At 35.3% G+C, this 25,185-nt stretch overlaps 1 protein-coding gene across 1 annotated transcript in view; it reads right to left on the bottom strand.

Moving 5' to 3' along the window:
- Positions 1 to 25,185, bottom strand: part of LOC139962606 (metabotropic glutamate receptor 5-like) — an 82,757-nt gene that overhangs the window by 7,409 nt on the left and 50,163 nt on the right. Inside the window, exons 2-4 of the mRNA XM_071962743.1 lie at positions 17,514 to 17,760; positions 11,553 to 11,794; positions 6,848 to 7,091 (exon numbers count right to left, since the gene is read on the bottom strand). Coding sequence (XP_071818844.1) covers positions 6,848 to 7,091; positions 11,553 to 11,794; positions 17,514 to 17,760 — 733 coding nt within the window. The remainder of the gene's footprint in view (positions 1 to 6,847; positions 7,092 to 11,552; positions 11,795 to 17,513; positions 17,761 to 25,185) is intronic.

Here is a 25,185-nt window from a genome sequence, read left to right on the forward strand (position 1 = left end):
GTTTGGTTTACAAACCGAAATCATATACATATATATATATATTTATATCTATATATATATATATATATATATATATATATATATATATATATATATATATATATATATATATATACATATATATATATATATATATTGCTGTTATAATTTACTTTTGGTATTAATCTTTTAATAAGCTACTCAACACTCTGACCAAGTAAAATAAAAATAACCATTCGTTTGATTTTGCTATAGTCTCGTATAAACCTTCAATAACTAATATGCAGAGGAACTATCCCGAGTTAGTCATTCATCATTTAACGTTCTTCGACAATCAATCACATAAAATCTCTCTAATTAAAGAAGATTCGATCCAGCGGGACATTTCAACTCCTACGAGTATAATATATCTTGCAAAGTCACATAAATTAAAAGTGATTTGTTTTTAGTCCGAAAATAAACTTAACTTTATCATTGTATCAGAAATTATAGAAAATATAAATAAAGGAATATAGAAAGTTGAAGGTCACTTTTCTTCTAGGAAGGCTATATATATATATGACTTTAAACTTCATGCAGCCCTTTTGCCTGTAAAATGTTAATAGAGGCCTCTGCTATGAAAAGGACTTTTCATTTTCATATTTTCACAGTAAAATGTAAACATTGTTGAAACTGAAATTAAACTCCATGTTAAGAGGTTCAATATTTTAGATTCAGCATTTGGAAACTCCCATCAGTGATAAACATCACATAAATGGTGCAATTGTGGCTCGATGACGTCATATTTAAACTTGCTCAAGTCTTCAGCCTTTTGTGGGAAGGACTATTTAGTCTGTGATACCTCCCAAATGGAATAAAACAATTCTTAGCTGCTTGGGGAATTTGATTATGAGGTAACCTCTGTCACTGAGACCAAGACAAAGAATGGTTGGTTTGTGTCTCCTTGGAAGGATGGAGGTCAATGCTGCATCGGTTACGTAAGCATACTAAGATACTTTAACACAAGAAATCAGTCGTAAATATATGCAAAATTGAGTTATAAGAATAGGTGATATAAGACTTGACCCAAGTGGCACGTCAAGGCTTCAGTAGATATTTCAGAATCGATGACTCTTCGTAGGTAGATTTACCCGAACTATGTAAACCGACCGGGATTGCCCTATTAAAGTTAACTTAAAGGAACATTTTGAGTTGAGTTTGGAAGATTTGGCCTGAGGCTCAATGGTCAAAGATTCCAGTTACAAGGTTCATATACTTGGGTTAGTTAGTTGGATCATTGTTCATATGATCACGAAATCTTGATGGCCTTTTTTCTTCTGTTCTTTTTTTTGGGCCTGTATATATTTGATATCATATATCATATCAATAAAAACATAAAATAAAGCACAAACCCAATATAGTCACGAAAACCGAATTGAATCTGTTATTAATAGTTCATTTAGAAACCTTTCACAGAGAGTAATTAATAAGGTGTCTTTATTTCAGCCATTGCAGTAAATATCATGACAATTTAGCAATGATTATAGCATTAATGCTTGAAAGCAATTCCATTCAAGTATATAGAGACCAAAATATAAAAGTATTGATTTGAATTTATTGATCAAAATGAAGCGATCGCATATACCGCGGCCATACTTGAATTCCGTAATCTAAGTATGCACATAGATTTTTGTTTAAATAAAGTCCCAATAGGATTTTTGCTTGCAGAAATGTAATTTACAAACACAAGCCATTTGAGTAAGGTATTAGTTCCATGCTCAAATCCAGAAAAATCCCCCCCCCCCCAAAAAAAAAGAAAAAAAAGAAAAAAAAAGAGTCATTATATATACATGTAAACTATACATGAAAGAATTCGCCCAACAGCTGTATGTTTTGGTACAGGGAGTGTTAGCTCAGTGGTTAACGCCGGTGCCTTCCAATCATAAGGTCCCGAGCTCGAGTCACTTCATAATTAATGTATGTCGTCCAGTTACAGAGTTGTTGACAATTGACAATTCATTATCATGGAAGTTAAATATGAATCTAAGAGACTGACTTCGGTAAGCTTGCTGCTTTGTTAAGCCAGTGATGGCTTCTTCGCAAGTTCCTGCTTGCAGGAGGATCTAAAATACATACATACAATACAAACATAGGCTGTGAGGGTAAACAATGGACGGTTTTAAAGCCTGCAGAGGAAGTTAACACTGCCATGGTTAAACATGTGTTTCGATCATGTGGTCATGTGAGCTTGTGTAAAATTAAAACAAAGTGCACAGTGTATATAGGTCGCTCATCAACATTTAACCTGACCATGTGTGGTTTCTATTCCCTTTTTCAATGGACAGTGATACACATGTTTATGACATAGCATCGCCATTAGCATATATATCATGGGTTCCCTAACTGGGGTATATGAACCCCAGGTGGAGCGTGAGTCCATCCCAGGGGGTTCGTGAGACGTTTCTAGAAGTCAAAACTAGAGTACTTTTTGTTGAACTAAAATCTGATATATCATATAATTTAGTAATGTACAAAAGTCGTACCTATATCGACAAACTCTTTTCGCGTTCCATACGCATATGTTGCTATAGTAGTACCGTACCGTGCATGTGATAAATAACTGAACAGACACAGGCCGCATGACTTTGGTGAAGTTGGTGTACGCATGACAGTACGTCGTGAAGATAAAGAGCTGATCTGATCTTGAAATTTCCAAAGAAATATTTGTTCATCTCTTGTTGTTTTTTTCATTACAATATTACACTATGATCTTTTACGAAGCACTGTTATGAGTATTATAGAATAATAATGACTCAGATCGTGTCTCAAAAGTTGGGGGTTCGTGGACAACTCTGACATCCACAGAGGGTTCGTGGGGGGATTAGGTTAGGGAAACCCTGATATATATAGTAACAGCCTCGATGTGTTCAGAAGACTTATGGAGTTGAGACTGGAGACAGGTTGTTAGGGTATTCCCGCCCATGGCTTCACCTTGGGTGACTTTTCTTCAAAACGTATCAAGTGTCTTCATGGCAGTTGTATATATCAGTAACTGTCTATTTTGCATAATTCTCTAACATACAGGCAAACAGACATCTACTCTTGAGAAACCGCCACAAGGGACATATCGAAGTTCATGTCGTTTCCTTTTTCTCGTCCAATTGATAGATATAACAGAGGACCTTTTTTTTCATTTGATCAAGAACAAGGTCGTGGGGTTCCGAGAAAAAGCAGACGAAAAGAAAAATGATTTTTTTTATTAGTGGCGGCAAAGGAAAAGATCTCTTACAGAGGTTTATTTGAACTATAGATATGATCACTTCTACAACTATATAGCACATGTGACTTTTGTTACGGAATGACAGAAAAATACCATGAATGCAGCTATCGATTCTCATTTCTTTTAAGCCAAAAGTAATGACTTTCAATCTAGCATACTATCTTAATCAAGGAATCCAGTCGTTTAGAATGAAAATAAACTTGCATACAGTATTTCATTTATAAGCATACTGTCATGTTTAGGACCATCCGGATTCCCTCGCCGCCGCCGCCGCCGCAGTTGTTACCGTCATCGTCATTATTATAGACGGCAATTTAAAGGGTGTGAAGACTCGCGCAAAAAGAAACATCTAATGCCGGTAATCTGACCTAGTTTCGAATGAGGTATAACAGAAGTGTTAGACACCACCATCGATCCCAGGAAATACGCACACAGCTTGCTACCTTCGGTAATTAGACACTAGTGTACAGTCAGTACATACAGCTGCGGTCAATACCCACAGCACAGTGTACAAACGATACAGTGATGGATATCTCAGGTCCAGCTTAAGATAACAAGGTATCACGTCTGTCTGCATTTTGTAGCGACAAGAAGAAAATTTCACTTACAAAGCAACGGAAAGTTCACTTTTTCAGAGGGCGGCACGCGGTTTGGGGCGAGCCTTCAATGCCTTTAATAAACATAACATGTACCTTTAAATGACTTCAAGTCAAAAGTTGGTCAGTTATTGACACTATTGTTGGGTTGGACATGCAGTCGCTATATAACTCAAATCTAGGCTACCACCTCCCTGCCATTAATCAAAGAAAACTCGAGAGAAAGCCATTTTCCTTAATTTGCACCTCAAATTGATCTTATTGGGTAACTCGTTTTCAATCTCACCCATCTCTATCTCTCTTTCTTTCTTAACGATTTTTTCTTGTAAATTTTGTCGTGAAAAAAAGAAAGAAGAAGAATAAGACGAGAAATTAAAGAATCTTCGGGTAATCGATCACCTAAAGTACCTTCACCGGTTACTTGAGATTGGTAAGAAAGCAAATAGATGAGAAAAGGAACTAGAGAAATTCTCGAAACGAAAAAGAGGAAAATATAAGGAAAGAAGAAGGCAAGAAAAGCTGTCTCATTTTATGAACCACGACACCTGGGATATAAGGATAGCAACCTGCGTTCTAGATTCCGCTGATTTTTACCAGTCATTTTATTTTACGTTTTTTTGTTCATTGGAGTCTCATTGAGACTGACGGGGTAATTACATTGAAGTTAAAGGAGTACGCCGGGCCATTTATAACGTTTAATATTAATATTAAAGCAAAAGGTTATTACATTGACCCATCTCTGATAAATGGTGTCAACTTTGAGACACTCAGAAATTTAAGAAATTTAAAAGGAAAAATAAAGTAATAATAATGGCCCTGTTCGACATAATTATCATAGACTCTGTATTTGCCAGATCATAGACTCACTTCAAAAATTTGAAAAATTTGAAAAAATACTTTTGTTTATCTCCATGATGCAAGACGCTATTAGGATGTGGTTATGGCCTAAACATGCATGCAGAAAAGTTGAAACAAGTTTGTTCATAAATACACTTTTGACAACCGGAATATCCCTTTAATTAAAGGTTCGGGATTCACACTAATGACTTAAATAATGGAGGCTAGGGCTAGCTCCACCTTCATCAGAAGTGCAAGTTACGCAAAACCCCTGTAATGAAGAAAATGTAGGGTATAGTCACGATTTAACTCTTACCGTAGTAGGCAAACTCAGGCTACGGCTGAATAGAACATATATATATATATATATATATATATATATATATATATATATATATATATATATATATATATATATATATATATATATATATATATATCCCGCAAATGTAAGACAAAAGTGACGTGACTAGTTTAATTTGTTTTCTGTTTTTTGAATGAGTGATGGCAGATGTCCTTGTGTTTAGTGATGGGACCTTCATGAATATTTTATTTGTTAATGACGTCATCGGGAATACTTTCTTTCGCATGTCTTTTTTGTCCCTCTTATCTTGTGTCTTAATTTCGAATCTTGTCCATTGACGTCAGAGAAAATTATTTATAAAAGAGAGTAAGCGAAGAGTAGCAACATAGAACATAATGTGAGAAGTACGGGGAGGTTAAAGAAAGGGTTTTGAAGAAAGGCTATTTATGGAATGTTGTTAAAAGGTTTACCTGCGGGCTGTGATAAGTTTGCAACACATGATGCACTTGACAGACCAACACAATACATTCACAATTACCGTCAGCTTCAATGTTTAATGCAACTGGTTCTGATTAGATTTACGTTCCCCTAAATTACGCAGACACGTAACACAAATACAAACAAGTAAACAAACAAACAAAAACGAAGTAAAAACTAAAACAATGAATAAACAAACATTTGAAAGTCGCAAATTTACAAGTACATTAATAACACAACGTATGTCAAAATTCCTCGAGAGAGCCAAATTAATTTTGTTAATACACATATACTAACACCCTAGTTACCGTTTGGATTTTGCAAAGTCTTTTCACTGACAGCCAAATTCGCTTAATCCCGAAAGTCTGCGCGAAATGCACGTCATAGGGAATATAGTCCCCCACTTGTTCATATATTGTGCAGATAAAACATACAAGTTTAGCATATATCTTGAGCACTGACGTCCCGAGAAGATCTTGCACGGCCAAACACCCTTGTCCTTTTTAAGGATTAAAGTATAAGTTCAATTCGACAAGTTGCGGACCGTCAAGTACCACTGATGTCAGTCGAGGTTGTATTTTAATACCATTTGTTCATTTTTGTTGTTGTTGTTGAGAAATGATCATTTAAACAGCCGAGGTTTATCACTTCTATAGTCTTTTACACAGACTTTTAACGTGGTCAGTTGCAGGACAAAACTCGATGGGAAAAACATAAGACTTTTTTTCTTGCCCCAAAATGACAAGTTTCTAAATTTGCGATACATGATTGTCAATGACATGAAATGGTGTTGAATGTCATTCAAGGGTGTTCTGTTATTTATATGAAAAAACAAAGAGAATATGCTTTGGTTGGGATTTTAGCATTTATAACGCAATGGATTAACATTAACTTTAAATGGTCTGCACTGCGGAAGTGACGTCATCGTCAATTTAGCCTTAAAGGAGCATTCCAGGGATTGCGCATTTAATAAAACAAAGAGAATATTTTTCTTGTAGGATAATAATCCTTTGCCTAAATGCATCATTTAAATAGAGAGAAAATTGTCTGTATGAGGGATTTCATCAAAACGAAACTGTTCGTTTCGCAGAAATATTCTATTCCCCTCTGAATAAGTGAGTAAACTATTATAAAGCAAAAATCAAATAGCATTTTCAATTACTTTGCTGTGATGACATTATTCATTCTACTGTTGCCAGATGCATTACACAAAATACTACAAAATTTGAAAACAAAACCAATCATAATTTTGCCATAAAAATGCTACGAGGAAGTGGGTTTTGACCTAAACATGCCGAAAAATTCCAGCAGTTTTTACTACATACTCTTTTACTACTTCGATCAGCCACCCGAACATCCCTTTAATATATGTAAATATTTTTTAGAAATCTTTACCTTCCTATGGGATCACCCTTCTTGTCAAATTTGATCCTCTCTCCGGATTCGCCTTCGAAACTAACGTTGTAGAGATACTTCAGGAGATCCCGTCCGTCGACTGGATCCATGGCGTCACAAAGAGATTTATTAGGGCAAAGGTCACGGTACATGTCGTCTAGGGCGTGGGCCACTGCATATATTGCGTTGACCACAGAACCCATTTTAGTGTCTTGTTGGTAACCGTGGATCAAACTTTCATTACCTGACCAAAAAAAAAAAAAGAGATAAAAAATCGTTTAATCTAATAAAATAAAGTGAACGTACCAATAAGAAAGTCAATAAACACTCCGAAATACATGAAAAACACAATAGAGACAAAGCCATGAAACCATGACAATAGAAAGAAAACAATTGAAGAAGAACAATAGGTTTAATTATCTGAAATGGTGTAGTTAGTAATGTGAATAATCCATCAAAGTATTATGAGTCAGATCATGATAACTAAGAACTGGGGGAGGAAGTTCAACATAAAAATCAATTTCGTTTATACTTGATCAGTGTGTTTAAGTATGTTAAACCATACCATTCCATACCATACCATACTATACCATACCATATACCATACAGTACCATACTGTACATTACAATACAATACAGTAACTTACAATACAGTACAGTGCATTACCGTACAGTACACTAGCTACAGTGCAGTATAGTATATTACAGTGCAGTACAGGGCAGTACATTGTAATACAGTGCAGTACTTTGCAGTACACTACAATACAATAACTTACAATACAGTACAGTACCGTACATTACCGTACAATACATTGCAGTACATTACTGTACAGTACACTACAGTGCAGTACAGTACACTACAGTGTAGTACAGTACACTACAGTGCAGTACAGTACAGTCAGTACAATGCAATATAATGTATACAATTTAGAGTGTCATGCCTTTTGACTTTCAATGTTTTCACATATATTTTCAAAGATATCTATAAAACCTTTATTAAGAAGAGAAAGAAAAGGTCTACTTTGATGTCAGACAAGTTCATTCCTGAGATTTTGTTTCTTTCGAACATATACTGGGGAAAGAAAGAAATCAGCGAGCCTCTTCAACAAGAACAGAGAAATCTATTCAACATTTACAGCATCAATGACTTGCGAAGGTAGTTATCAAGTGTGAGTACGTACAATCAATATTCATTGCATGTATACACGCCACTCATTGGAGTCACTGCTCAAGAGAATGCCATTCACAAAGTACAAATCAAAAGTCGTGACTTTTTGAACAAGAAACTTGATCGCTACTCTTCACAAATACTTTTCGGCGTTTTTTTCTTATTTCCTTCCTTTTTGTTGTTGATAAGTGTTGTTCAGGTCAAATTCAACGGTATATTCTTTCCTTCCCACTGAGTTTAGTATACTACGGTATTGTCACATTGCAAAACAGAAAAAAGAAGACAAAACTTGAAACATATAAACATCTCTGGTTTCATAATCTGTTTGAACCAATAGTAGACTCGCTTATACGCTTTGGGGGGGGGGGGGGAGAGAGGAAAGGTTCAGTCCAGTTGGGACCGAGGAGAATTAACGAATCAATCAAGAGGATTCAAATTGTGCCAATATTCCACAGGGTAATTTATCATTGCCTAATAAAAATGATGTTTTGACAATGGTGTACAGAGATTGTATATCGACGACGTGATACTTAATATACATTTGAATGTATTGAAGTTCTTATAGGACTGTCATGTTATCTTTTATAGTTTGTATAGTATCGGTACATATGCTGGGAAATTGAAAAAGGAAAAAAGTTTCCAAAGGCCGTAAGCATTATTCGTATAACCGTGGTTAATATAGTTACTTATAATTCCATAGGGTAATCAAGCTACTTTATCCTTGTACTTAGCAACGATTTATCTTCATTAACAATGACGTCATGAAACCTCTGGCTCAGCTTATGCATCTATATGTTGATCTAATACTGAGCAGAACTTGGTTAAGTTTTTGACGAGATTCCGTGTATTTGGGAACATTTCAATGTAATATATATGCTTGGAAATTGAAAGGTAACATTTTCGAAAGAACATTATTACTAACTGTAAGTAATGTAGCTACTTAGGGACAGTACTATTTTTTATGGACGATGACGTCATAAAGGCTTTAAGCTGCCCAGCTTATCAATGTGCCGATCTAATACTGAATAGAGACTGCTGAACGAGATACTGCGTATATACAATTCAATATACACTATACATACGCTTGGAAACTGCGTTTGCAATGGACGGTTTTAGTAACTGTCATTAATGGCTTTGGGGGCATCATCTTTATTGAAAATGAAGTCATGAAAACTTTGACTCATTTTTATCTATATGATGATCTAATACTGATAGAGATTGTTAAGTTACTGACGAGATACCGTATATATATATATATATATTTCATATTTTTTTATGATATATTTCAATATCTTGGAGTTACGATTCATCGGCGGCCATATTAATTTTTTTTTATCGTTGTGGTATAGGCCAATCAGCTAGGAAATTCAAATGTTTCCAAACCAGGTTATCAATAACCATGCGTAATATTGCTAAACTGGGGGCAGTGTCTTAATTGACGATGACGTCATAAAAAACTTTGCCAGCTCCTCTCATCTATACATATATGGTTTTCTTCAGCCTCGCCGTTTTCGTGGTTCAGCAAAAGGCAGACATCAACATTTATAACATTTCCTTGTCAGTTTTGGATCGCAATCAATGGATTAAATTTGTTGGTCGTTCGGTTTAAATAAACGACTGCAAATAATGACATAAGCAAATCTCACTTGAATCTAAGTTATAAAACGTGATACAACCACGTTTACCTGTGCAGATAACCTATCATGAAATGTTAATGCAATGCCATACAGACACAGGTGTGAAATGCACGCATGTTAACGTTCCGTGATTTAAAAGTAGGTTACCTGACCAATAATGTGCAGAGAACAATTATAATAGCCCAATTTTTTTTTAACCGAATAATTATAGATGGTAGATAAGTAGCTCGTAAATGTTTTCAGTGGTTTCAAAACGAAATCACATTGTAACCCAATGAGATGCGTGCGTATTCAACCAAAAATGATCACCACGGACGGTGTGGTTACGATAGCGATATAAAATATTTCGTATATACTTATAGTCCAGTTTCTATCTCTTTCTTTCTCCCTTTCTATGTTATGAATACGACCTATAGCCTTTAAACGACTTATTTCCTGTTACTAGGAAACCGCAAACTGATTGCATGTTCCATATTTTGGTTAAGTATTAACAAGGAGGTAATATGGGACGATTCATAATGAATTTGCCCTTTTTGTCTGTTTGTAACGGATAGTGTGATCATCAAACGCTTCACCTCTCATTTGAGGACAAAGTGTGATACTTTTCAAATGTCATAGATCGAGGTACCAGGATTTCCGTATGTTATGAATTTCAAGAACAATTCCCGTCCTCACCATCTTGAGCGGAAACTATTTTCCTGTTAATCTGTAGGGATTAACTTCTGAAAGTGCATTATAGGCGACGGTATCAATTAATTACCAACACTTACCTATTACACTGTCATAGCATATATACCAATAGCCTAACCACCATGGTGTCTAATACAATCCTGAAACCATGTATGTTTGTCTTTTACTTGTATGTTAATAGCGGAGGCTAAAGGCGGGAATGATTGTCTCCTTACCATCGACACTAGCCTACCACGCTATCACAGCCTATATACCAATAGCCTAACCACCATGGTTTCGAATACATTCCTGAAACCATGAATGCTTGTCTTTTACTTGTCTGTTAAAAGCGGAGGCTAAAGGCGGGAATGATGGTGTCTCTCCTTTCATCGACACTAGCCTACCACGCTATCACATGTGATACACCAATAGCCTTCCTCCATGGTATCTAATACAATCCTAAAACAATGTAGGCATATATATGTCTTTTACTTGTCTGTTAATAGCGGAGACTAAAGCCGGGAATGATTGTGTCTCTCTTATCATCGACACTAGCCTACCGCACTATCACAGCATATATGCCAATAGCCTAACCACCATGGTATATAATCCAATCCTGAAACCATGCATGTTTGTCTTTTACTTGTCTGTTTTTAGCGGAGGCTAAAGGCGGGAATGATTGTGTCTCTCTTATCATCGACACTAGCCTACCACGCTATCACAGGATATATACGAATAGCCTAACCACCATGGTATATAATACAATTCTGAAACCATGAATGTTTGTCTTTTACTTGCCTGTTAATATTATTAGCGGAGGCTAAAGGCGGGAATGATTGTGTCTCTCTTATCATCAACACCAGCCTACCACGCTATCACCTTGGTTCTCCGGCATATTAGGGAACTTCCTTTACTACAACGTGATGTGGTAGGCATACCTGTAGTGCGATTCCTAAATAAATTTACACACATTTTACGAGAAGAAAAAAGACACATTTTGTTTTGATGTATGATGAAGCAATTGAACTGCTCTTGTTGCATGACTTTAATTGTCTAACTTTGATATTTGTTAGCTCACAAAAAAAAATGCCTCGATTGAAAGATGGAGAATGGTTTTTCCTTTGGTATTTTCTTATTTTATCTCTATCTCTCTCTTGTACCTGAGTTGTTTGTTCAAGATTTGTGCGCATCTGGCGTCATTTGATTTGTAAAAAAAAAAAATCTTACTTACCGATGCAAGGTTGAAGTATTTCTGACGTCACTTCGTTGTCGTCACTGCCTTCAAGTCGGCAGCTGAATTTTTGCTCCCAAAAGTCTCTAAACCAAGGGTTGAAGGTGTTGTTCAATGGATCGAGACTAAAGTAATGTTCGTTAAACTGCTCATACTCTATATTGTGTGGTTTTATCGTGATGCTACCAGCTGCATACTCCTCCAAACCATCCGTTAATTCTTTTCGATTAGCCCATCCGTCACTAAAGAAAACACAAATAAACACAGGAAAATTATCATTAAAATTAACATTTCAGTCGGCAGCCAATATAGGGATAAACATTTCAATGACGTCATTTTCAGGATTGAAAAATTTAAAAATGTGAATACGTTTTGCCAGTTGCGCTTCAAGGAAGGGGAAAGGGCGGGGTTACTGGAAGAGGAGTAAGAACCAACACGACGATAAACAACTTACCTTCTCCTCTCGTGGAATGTTTTTTTTATGTATGGTACATTAAGTGAATGTTAGAAGTATAGATCTTCTTAATCACCCTTAATATAATCAAACGTGTTCGCATGTGGACTCACACATTATTCACTTATAGATGTATGTGTATGGAGTGTTAGTATGAATGCCATATATATATAGAATATAAGTATATAGGTAAATATGCTAGAATATAAGTATAGGTAAATATGCTAGAATATAAGTATAGGTAAATATGCTAGAATACAAGTATAGGTAAATATGCTAGAATACAAGTATAGGTAAATATGCTAGAATATAAGTGTAGATAAATATTCTGGAATACAAGTATAGATAAATATAGTAGATACAAGTATACATAACTATGTTAGAATACAAATCAATACACTAAGGTAGTAATTGATAAAATGAGCCAAACAAATGTCCATTTATAATTAATTGCTGATCAATATATAAAGCCAAGTTACACGAAAACACCGCGAAAACCTTTCGACTCAATATCCAAGATAACTTTATGCTTAAGGTTACACGTTTGTTACAAAAATATGATTTTATAATTGTAAATGTCACGAATTGCACTTTGTGTCATTCTCTAGGTGTTACTACAATCCCATCTGAGAGTTACTTTAACAAATTTAAACCCGATATGCGTTTTTTTTTTTCTGGAATATATCAATTAAACACGTCGTCAGGCAACTGATCACGTTTAATAACACCCTTTTTAATGACATTATTTTGAGGGTGCTCAATCATCTTATTAACAAGTAAATTAGAGCGATATTATAGGGTCTGTATTACATTACTAACTTCTATTACCGCATCTGCATTAATGGAAAAACGAAGAACGCGAGAAAACAATATCGTTTAGTGCAACATATTAGAAACCGTGCATTTAATATGATAAGAAACAGGTACAAGGAACGCAAAAAATGCATGCAAAATATGGTGAAGTCCTCAACGTCATGTCAACCTTCTAAATGCGTGTATATATATATATATATATATATATATATATATATATATATATATATATATATATATATATATATATATATATATATATAGATATATATATATATATATATATATTATATATATATATATATATATATATAGGTGAGAATTAGTTTCACACTAGTGGACCACTTGTTGTTGTTACTCAGAGTTTCACGCGTTGAGCGATCATCTACCAGATCATCAGTTGTCTGATGATCGCTCAACTCTTAGTAACAACTACTAGAGTTCCACTAGTCTCAACTAATTCTCACCTATACTTCGCTCTGTCCACTGGACATAGAGCACTCTGCGCCGAGATAGACGCCAACTTCAACCAAACGTATATATAAATAATATAAATATGCTCTTCCTTTGTAATCTTGCGTGACGTTTCTCTGTTTTCTTCACATCAGTGGCTATCTGTCATAGACACTCTTGGCTGTAGTTCATAATTTATCCTAAAGGGGAATCTCATCTGGTGATTTTTGATATATGCATCCTTGCTCCTTGGACTTCGCAAACATCTGCAAACCTTTTTGTCTCCAGAATCACTGTAAGTTATTTAAACTGTTTGAAGTTCCTTTCTTGTTTCTTAGATATTTTTGCAGATGTGGTTTTTTCCCTTTCCCCATTGGGAATTCAAGATAATCTGAGTTTTTATTTTTAAATATTGGGCCAGGTGTGAAAATTTTAAAATACTGATTTCTTCCTTTAAATGGTAGAGAATTTAATATTCCAAATTTACATTTCCAATCAATTTTACAATTTGATGTATTGTATTATTTGATGCCCAAAAAATTTGCATAAATCAAAATGAAAATCCTAGCCCTGCAGGGTTTTCCAATACTTTTATATCTTTATATGATTAAATGATATCACGACTCAGTTTGCATCTCGGCTTCATTTACTCTCTGGTCAGCGGTCAAGTTAATGGACACGCGCAGAGTATAAGGTGTAAGCCTAGGTGTGTGTGTGTGTTTGTAGACGGGTGATGGGAGGGTGATCATGAGAGGCAAGGGAGGACAAGAATGGAATCTTATTGGAAATTGGAAAGGTAAAGCTTGCTTTTTATCACTCCTTTGCACGGCGTTTCAAATTATCTTCCATAAGAGACCGATCCCAATATAATTTTTGTTGATTTTGTTCAGTCTGTTGATAGTGTCGACGATGTTGTTGATGATTTCGATCTTGTTGAGTCTGTTGATATTGCTGATACTGTCGAGATTGTCGACGTTATTAATGATGGTCATGATGTGTTAATCATCGACGATGTTTTTGAGTCTGTTGATATTGTTGAAGCTGTCGTGATTGCTGTTGATGTTATCAATGATGTTCATATCTTTGATATTGTTGATAGTATTGACGATGTTGTTGATACTGTCCATGTTATTGAGTCTGTTGATATTGTTAAAGATGTCGAGATTGTTGGCGTTATTAATGATGTTCATATTGATGATGTTTTTTAGAGTCAAGGACGTTGCTGATACTTTCGGTGTTGTTGCGTCTGTTGTTTAATGTTGATGCTGTCGACATACTACTAATCCTTATTTTCTCTGAACATATACACTACATTTGACGTGACACTTAACACCAATATGTCCTAAGATCTCCCTTTTGTCCTCTCTCCATCTCCACCCACCCATCATTCTCTTTACCTCCACCTCTCTCTCTCTCCGTTTGTAACCTAGCGACCGGCCATCTTTTAAAATTACCACTATGGTGATTAAATACTCTGCAGTACAAACTCGTCACCGTCAAAATACGTGTCTCTGCCCATCTGTTTCTGGAAGTACATTAAGGTATTTAGCCAGGCTTAGCCCCGCCCCTCCCCCCAAAAAATATATAAAAAATAATTGAGAACGGGAAACAATTAATCAAGAAACACCCACACCTATATCTATACTTTTGACGAGCAAGATTTAAACGTGTCAAGAAACTGCTCAATAATTAGCAAGAAAGCTGCGACGACTTGCCAAAAAAAAGCCAAATTTCCTTACCGTTGACCGACTAATATTGATCCAAGGACACAAATCCTATGAATAATTCACGAGGGAGCAATGTACTACCTTAAACCCTCTTGAACGCATATATACTCTCGTGTAAAATTTTAGTATAAAACAAACGCTGTTCACAGAGAGAGAGAGGGAGAGCGAGAAACAAATTCTTTCCTGGTATATACCCGGACGAAATGTCACTGGGAATTCTTAACGTGTTTTGCATCCAAAGTTTTATATCTATTGTCGTAAAATCGTTAAAAAAAGGGATTCCCAAAAGATAACAAAAACGGCATCGAAATGTAAACAGTTCTGCTTAAGCGGAAGGATGGAGACATACCGGTAGGTGGAGAGAGAGAGAGGGGGGGGGGAGAGTGGAGGGGACGGAAATGGAATACGGCGATTTCGCTCATAATTTAACGACAATAAGAATTTGACCCAAAATCTGCTAGAAAGTAATTAAAGAATGGTCACACATACTCGAGACCCAAAAGAACCGTCACCCTCTAAACACATGTTCCTTAACAATAACCCGTGATAATTATTGTCATAGACGGATTTTTTTTTTTTTTTTTGTTCAGTTGATTTTGACTTTTTCTTGATGCCATTCGATGGTCACATTCGCCACAATAGTGCAGTTTATTAGTTTGAATGTTGTCAAAAGCTTTGTTAAGGGAGTGAGTGTAACGGTGCCGTGTCCGAGTGGATACAGGCGGTGGTATTTGAAGCAATGAGGCTTAGCAATCGGAGGGTTCCGGGTTCGATACCCGGCCAGGTCATAGGTAAGGTGGATTTTTCATCCCAAGAGCAATTTACGGTTGCTCCATCTGAAATGACTTACTAAATTGAAAAAGATTCCAAATTCCAGTTAAAAATTTTGAATTGGAAGCCACCCGACGTGAAACTTGTAATCCATTTCTTTTAATTGTGATATGAAAAAAAAGGTGTTTGTGCCACAAAATGTTGAGAATGAAATAATTGATTAATCTTAGCTATCACTCATTAGTCGTCATCTGGTGACGGCGAAACGTACTAGAGTCATAAAGTTTGATTAATTTCAATAAAATTATTAGCATTCTAAAAATATGTAGACTCAATATTGATGAGTTTTACGCTTTCCGTTTTACGATTCTAGTATACTGCAGACACCTAGATGACCTTGTCTTATACAGTAATTACAAAACAACAATATCTGAGATGAAAATAGATCTTGTTTCCGCCATCACGAAGAAAACAAACAACAAAGTAGATGTTTCGTTAATGTCATCAATTGTTAATTACTTAATAAATTAATAAATAACCGGTTACAGAGTGTTGTATACAGTGGTCAAGGTTGTTTCAGTTTGACTTCCATGGTTTGCTTGTGCCGAAAATCATGTACGACCTGCGTGTGTTGAACTATATACGCGAACTCTACATACTTTATTATAAATCATTCGAGACAAAATCAATTCGGTTTTGCTTTTCTTCTCGCGTTCCTTGATTAAGAAAAACAACATTTTTAATGTAGCCTTATAACTTTTCGAGAGGGAAATCGGTCACGTGATGTAGCCTTGCATGCGTGCATGACAGAATATTCTTCCAGACCTATAAAAAGGTATTTATTGCAGAATGCAGTGAAAACCATAAATATCATAAACTTGAACAAATCTTGTTGTAATTTCAAAGATGCTAGTTAAATATGATGTCAGATTTTGGAGGAAAAACCAGAATGCGAAAATGCATTGTGGTTTCGATGATGTAACATGAGCAGTTTTCTTCATGAATCTGACGGTAATGTACAGTGAGGAAGAAAAGTAACTTTAACAACGCAGTAGAGCTATACACTAGCATGCAATGGACATGTGATGTGGCAATTATACGCGTGATAATTCGTTAGTCTGAAACGGGGTTTCCTTATATATGTGTTAAAAGACGTTGACATAGCATGGAGACCCCGAAGGTATACCGTGGATACTACCAATCGACTCTAAAGCCGGATCGAATCTCAGTAAGTTCTCTTCAGAAGATTACCTGACTTGGAAGTTAAAAATTTGTCAAGCGTTTTTAGAATATGTTTGTTGTTTTTTTCGAATCGGATATTAACGATGAGGGGAACCGTATGTGAAACGTTATTATATCATTAACTAATTAATTTTAATTTCATTTTTACGATTGGTATGATGTATATTTTATACTTTTAATTTCTGATGAAGGAAAATGTGGGAGATGCAGTCCTTCTCAATGTATCGATGCACCCCTCCCCCTCCCCACAAACATAATTTCCACCCTATCACAGTTTTCTGAGCTACAGTGTGCGAGTTTGGTTTAAGATAAAAGCGTGTGTAACATTTACTTTCTCTCTCTCTGTGAAAAGTGAAGATTCCTGCAGCTTAACAAGTTACCAAGCTTTCAACACCGGTTACTGACAACGGTAAAATATTGAAATGTATCCCCCTCCCCACTTCCCCCTCCCCCTCCTCCCCTACCCTACAAAGAGAAACCGCAGAGGGAATCTATACAAACCTTCCGATGAAGATAAAATTGTTCTGCACACCCATCCTCTTAATAGCTCTCAGAAGACTTTCGACGGTTTCGCCTTGACAAAAGCAGATGACGACCTTGGCTGACGGTGTACCAAGTAACGTCCTTATCACGTGTTCGACATCTTCATCTCCAGCGGTGACGCTGATTTCTTGAGACGACGCAATACAGATGCCATCCAATTGAGCAAGATTTTTAAAAGCGAGAAAACCACTCGATCCGTAGTTCCCTGAAATAAGGAAGGAGAAAGATATTCAAAGTAACAAGTATAATAATAATATTAATAATATTTGCTTTTTTATATAGCGTTTTACACCATAGCGATAGGTCTCAAAGCACTTTACAGACGTTATATTACCCCTGGCCAATGATAACCTGTCCCAGAGACAATCACTCCAGTCGGCAGCAGTTATATACTGCGCCTAATGACAAGTTATCTCACAGGTACCCTTTAACACCTGGGTGGAGAGAGGCAAGTGAGATAAAGCATCTTGCACAAGGATACAACATAATGAACTAGTCAGGAATCGAACCAGCAATCCTTGGATCACGAGTCCGACGCCTTAGCCAATTGGCCATCACGCTCTCATAATAGTATAGCTGACTGAGTCGATAATGTGAGTACACAACCATGAGTAATGTACAAACGTCCGTGTGCTCGAACGGGTACAAGTAACGGGGGGGGGGGGGGGGTGGATGGGTTCTGTGAATATTCGCAAACGAGTGAAGAAAAAGAAAAACAACCTAAAATCGAGTTATATCTACAAGTGATGGATTTCTTTGTTGACTTGCTGAGTAAGTGAGTACGAGTATAGACAGAGTAATGAATGGATGCTACGAGAAACATAGCAGAAAAATAGTATCATGATTGATATATGATCTTCAACTTTTAAAGATTCTCTCTTTAAAAAATTTACGTTTAGAAAAATTTAGCACTTTTGTGAGGATCATAGTCGCTTTTTTTCCCCGTAAATGTTCAATTTAAAAGATTTCAAAACTTAATTTTGATATTTATGTAGACCCATAAAAACACTCAATCTATCCAGGTCGTATTTCTTTACTATTATTAATTTTTCTTTTTTAGAATGAAATGACCCTTTAAACATCTGAGGCTCATCAATTAAAGCGACTGGACTATAGTCTATCATATATGCAGACCGTTAGGTCAGTTCTTCAGATGTAATAACAAACTCAGTGCCAAAAACAAAATACTTTTATGGACCCAATCATAGGCTAATATGTTCAAAGTATATTGTGTATGTTGTCAACAGCCTACGCATTATGTCGAAAGACATCCAAGTCTATTGCCTGTGGTTTATATGAAACTGAAAGAGTTTTGTTGAGTTATCAGGATTTATAAAGCAACATGGAATAACCTTAACACTTAGTACTGTACTGAGGAGCCGTCGTCATCATAAATTTAGCCTTAATGGAGCATGAGATTTTTGAAAATTTTGAAAAACAGTGAGAGAAACATTACTAAATCTGTTTTTCCTTTTCTCTTGAACTATGACAAACCCATTTCAAACTTCTCTCTAAATTCATCCTTAACATGAGATAATGAAACATTTCAATGAAGGAAATTGGCTTGAGGATAACGGCGTTGAATTAAACATCGACGAGATGTCAATGCGTCATGGATAATTTCCATAGCATTTTTACGTTACACTCCCCCCTCCTCAAGTTTCTTCGTATCTTTTCTGTTCTTGAAAATTGAACGAATTGAAATCAGTTTTAGTTGACATTAGAAACGGTTTGGTCTTGTACCCTTGAGTTAATGATTCCTTATAATCCTACGAAATTAGTGACAACCGGCTAAGTTGTACCTCAAATAAAGAACTTGTTGCCTCAAAGCAAAAGTCTGTAAAATTGCTAAAAGAGAAAGTGATATTGCTAAGATTTTTCTTTATGTTTGACCTAAACCTGCTTAATTATATCACGGCGGGAAGTAATGTAACATAATCCTTCATATGAAACAATTCTCCCAATCTGAGCCCTATTCAAGGTCTTTACGTAAGTAATCACATCGATCTTATACTTTAATATTACATAGAGCGTCACATTCAATGTTTAAGTAGTTTTATAAGTAAGGGGTATAATTTAGGAAACTTGAAAATTGTAGCCAAAAATTAAGAGCGCGAAATGAAGAAATATTCACGATAAGAGGTACATACGATTGCATGACTGCCACTTTATGAATACTTGATGAATAATATATACATATCATACACTCGGGATAACAACTGAGAGTAGACTGATATATCTTTGTGCAAATTATGAAAACGACTGAAGTGTAAGGTTAAATGAAGCTAATACCGTGCTTGAATTGATATATATATATATATATATATATATATATATATATATATATACATATATACATATATATATATACATATATATGCATATATATCTATGTGTGTATATATATATATATATATATAAATATAAATATATATATATATATATATATATATATATATATATATATATATATATATATATATATATGTGTCGACTGTTCTTTAAAACAACAATTCCAATTGACTAAACTAAGTTCCTAGAAGTGTGTTTCTTTTTCGTGAGAAGAGTGTTAAATACAGAAAAACTCATTCCGTTTGACTTTTACATTGACGTCGCTCAACTAAGTGACATAAGTCTAAAGAATATATATATATATATATATATATATATATATATATATATATATATATATACATATATACATATATATACATATACATATATATCTATGTGTATATATATATATATATAAATATATATATATATATATATAAATATATATATATATATATATATATATTAATTATTAAAATATTATTTAAATTGACGTCGCTCAACTAAGTGACATAAGTCTAAAGAACAAACCCTAGGCATAATGAATAAAGTCATTTTGGTCTACTTTAAAGAACCAGTATGTCAGAATACTCACTTATGTTTACGTATTATATATCATTATGATTAGAGAACAATTCAACTTTGAACCTTGTTTCGAAAAATATATTTACAAGAGAGTTGAAATTTCAAACCTTGTCATTTCTTTTTGAAAGGGGCGACGAGAATTTTAAGCTATCATGAACGGGATTTAAAGGTCACTGAGCTCACTGGTTCGAAACCGTTCTAGACAACAACAAAATCCTTGCCCCGTCCCCCGCCCCTCATCCCCACCCCACCTCCCAAAATATATGGTTACATGGTTCTTTTGCAGTAGGCCTAAATGTATATTTTTCCCAGTCAATTTATTTTGCTTATTATCTGTACTTACTTATATATTAATTTGTTTCTCCTCTTTTTGGTGTTCCTTATAATCAAAACCACGTCTTAAATCTTGCTATGCTAGTATAACCAGGGAGTTGTTATGGAAACTCACTGGTATAACCCAAATAAGACTCGAAACGCAAAAAGCGATTGGTTTCCATCGTCGCTAGTTTTGTCTAACGTATATATATGAGATCCTTAAAATGTTCCAATCTTCCGTCGTATCATTTAATGATGCACATGGGGGAGAGGGAAGAAAATACCTCTAGGGCAATTACTTCACTCTGTTTTTGCAGGCACACTTAAGATGAGCGTTATAGGTGTATGACATGAAATCGTAAGCAGTATTACAAATTATTTCCAAAAAGAAAAAGATTCATTTAATCGCAGAGCAGAGCTTTTAAAAGACGATTAATATGATTGTCATTCAGCTCAATGATGAAAATGTATACTCATGCAAATTATTGCTAAAGTATTCTGAGTTTGCAAACACACACACACGTCTCATGTGTGTTTTACATTCAGACGGAGGACTCCATTGTTATTTCCATTGTTCAAATCCACGTACCCTAACCTTAACAATACTCCTGAACAATAGAAACCGTCCGAGGACATGATCATTCTTTTGAAATGACGTATGAGGACTTGGGATGCCTTTTTTGTCCTCAGTCAGACTAAACACAAGTCCACACAAGATCTGATACGTGTAGGTTTTTTAATCAGTTTTCTCTAAGATCTGCCGTTACTTGCTGATGTCGATAGTGAAGACTTTTGCTGATTTTAATATAAATTTTCTTCTTAAAAATCTGAGAACAATTTGATGAATTCTTGAAGGCTTGTAATAACTGCGAAATACAGTATTCAGCTGACATGGAAAGTATTAAAATATAATTATACTTTTCATATTATTTCAATAATTCATCAATTGTTTCAGTTTCCATATACTACGACAGGCCTATAAGTTATCTGCAGTAATTGATTTTAAACCTCAAGTAAACGATAAATCATCATGACAAGTTATAATGCAAAATATAGGTTGCTGAATAATTGTAAGAACATTTCATTTTAATGCAAAGAGTATTATAATACTAATCATCATCTACGACAAGTTATAAAATAAGATATAAGATTTAAATTCGGAAAGTTATCCTTCGACTATTTTTTAATAACGGTACAAAAATAATATTCTGGTCGTTGACTTCATTTTGATCAACATTTTTTCCTTTTCTAGGAGAAGAAGCTATAGGAGCACGATTAATCTCAAACATTCTTAGATAGATAGACAGCTAGATAGATATATAGATAGATAGACACTACAATGCGAGCACCTACGAGAATGGTCTCACGCCAACTTTGATGCCCTACAGACTAGCTCAAACACTGCACAAAGTTCACCCCTCCCCTACCCCAGTAACGTCACCCACCACTGGTTGATCCCTCTGCTTAGGTAATCCCCGACATAATGTATCGTGTGTATGATATTTACAGAGAAATGGAGCGCTATTCCCTAAATAAGGACAGGAAATTCTCAGCTTAAGAAGGTCATAGAAAAAAAAGTACTTTATAATTCACAGAGGACGGTAATCATACAGTTTGATGTTTTGCCACGTAACATTTTCCGTCATAGGTCGTTCACATTCATACGAATGCGAATGCAACCAATGTCATTCGACTAGGAGAGGAAATAATATACCTATGACAAGTTGCTTTTACATTTTTTCCCCTTTTGTATTGGGATGTTTGAAAAGACTTCGGAAGTGAACTATATATTTACATGTGAAACGTCCTTGCCTTGGATAATACACATGATATATTAAACAATATCAACGGTCTTTGCAGGAGTTACTTTCATCAAGAGTTACTGAATAATATTGAATTTTTCAGTTAACAGTTGGCCCAATTTTGTTTTGTTTTGTTGCAGTAACGGTAATCCCAGTAGTTCTGGAATGTGTATGGACAGTGTGACAATTCGCCAGCAACACATTATAACACATATGATTATCTATGATAATATTTTGCTTTACTATAACGTCTTTCTCGTGGATTCGCTAACGGGAGTTAGCGGAGGAGTTGGGAAGCGTGAGACAGTGGGATGTAGGGCTATAAACAGCCGGTTGGGGGGGGGGGGGGGAATTGGAGGTTGTGAGCGGTCTGTCTGCTTCAAGTTCACTGTCTTATGATAGCCTACAAATTATATAATTTCAGATGCCGAAATTTTGAAAACGTTAGGTTAAAATTGAATGAAGATTTATCCAGGATGTTTTTAGAATATTTTTCTCTTTCATCAGTCAACAATAACTTCGTCAATGAAGAACAAAAAATTTTCACACCGAGTGAAAATGCTTTACAGTTGTCAGTAAAGCGCATGTTGCAGTTTCTACACAGGTGACCAATATTTGAATTTCTAGAGTATTATAGGTCAACTTTAGTGACGATCTACAGATCAGCTATATCATGTTTGTTTTTGGTTTTGTTTTAACATTTGGAGACAACACATGTTGCTTCAGCATAAAATATATCATGTACCAAAAACTATAAAAAACAAATAAAACCTAGCGTGCGCATGAAACGAAGCACATTGATCCTTCTATCAGCTTCATAACTCGTTCTGTTTATGGAGATTAAAAATAATAATTCAGTACTTTATTTGAACGAGAGCAACAATTGTTAAGGTTAATTTTCAACTTATGGCACCATTTTCTTTTTTCTTGGGGCGTCGGGAGGGGGGGGGGGGGTGGGATAGAACTGAAGAAAACTTAATAAAAATTCTTGCAGGGCATTTCACTATGCAACGAACTGCTTAATCGATGCCAAGTGTAGCAAAAGCATTATTCATATCAATCTATAAAGCAAAAGATGCATTTGGAGAAAAGATTTATGCCAAGTTAACTTCGTCGTCTATTTCGTCTATCAAGTACTATAATTATGTCAAACGTTGACTTTTCAATTTCATGTACGGGATAGATCATTTTTCTTCGGGTTGTCACGCTAATAAGAAAAAAAGGGGGGAAAAACTTCTTGATAAAATCATGTTGATATAAATGTCATAGATGACGTGACATTTAAATGTATTAACTCTGCTCCATTTTATTTTCTTGAGGAAAAAGAAGAAGAAGAAGAAGTAGAAGAAAAAGTCGACTGTGTAGGCGCGAGTGCATTCACCTGTGAAAGGTATGTAGCTCGGATTCCATGTCTCATTATATTGCGAACGCTTATAGGCAGACGTTAAAGCGACATCTTGTGATTTCGTGGTCGCTATAGTAACATCAAATCCATACAATTTTACGACGTATAAGCCGGGTAGTAGCTCTTGGTTCCAATTTTTTTTTATATATCGCTTACGATTTTCGGCATTAGCTCTGTCGCTAAAGCCAATTTTGCGCAATTTTTAGCACGCATAAAGGGTAAAGTTATTCTACGAACGCGTTGCTTTTAAGTAGAATGATTGGTTGCTATAGTTACAGTAAATCCATGGAAGAAAAACGCAACCGCCATCTTTATCATGCTTGATAGAGAAACAAGTTATTCTATATAATAACTACGGAAATTAATGTTGTTTTTTATAGATAATCCTCGCTTTGATAGTTCTTGACGTCATTTCGGTATATTCGAGGATAAGCTGCTACTTTAGGATTCAAATTCTCTGCGTTTTCCTGTGATGTTGGTTTGACTTCTTTATTTTTTTTATGGTCAAAGTAAGAATTATTGTCATGAAAAGAATGCCAGAGTTTTAAGAAATGATATCACATCTCATCAAGTTAGCAGCAGTTTTTGGAAATTACTAGATAAAGGATTAAATTTAATATCGACCTAACATGATAATGGATGAACAAGCACATTAGAAATACAAATAACTAATGGGCTTTGTAAGGTCATGTTTAAACTTGCTCAAGTCGGACGACTAGAATATATATAAACGAACATATAACGCACGATATCTCAGCCAACAAAAAAATAACATGTTCCAGGCTAATGATAGTCGGTTTATATTAATGATATATGTCCACTGGAGTGCGCCAGACGGAGGAGGGACATAGGGGGGGGGGAGGGGCGGAGCCATGCCAACATTTCCATCGTCGGTCGGGGATTCTTTGTTTAATTCAAAGTTATTATTTACTCAATCTTGCGTCGAGACTTTTATATATATATATATACCTACTTTTATAGTCTAAATATACTTCAGAATTTTTCTGGGGAAGAACCCCATACCAGCCTATTTGGGCGTTGCATTAAGCTACCCATCAGTTGCACCCCTCATTCCTACAACACCATCCCTCCCCCCACACCTCATCATACCCATGAAAAACTGTACACGGCACTGTCTGAATCACATAGTTAAAAAACACACGGCTGTGCTTAGTCTGTGCTTACTCCT

The sequence above is a fragment of the Apostichopus japonicus genome, chromosome 21 (genome assembly GCF_037975245.1).
Source record: "Apostichopus japonicus isolate 1M-3 chromosome 21, ASM3797524v1, whole genome shotgun sequence".
Taxonomy (NCBI): Eukaryota; Metazoa; Echinodermata; class Holothuroidea; order Aspidochirotida; family Stichopodidae; genus Apostichopus; species Apostichopus japonicus.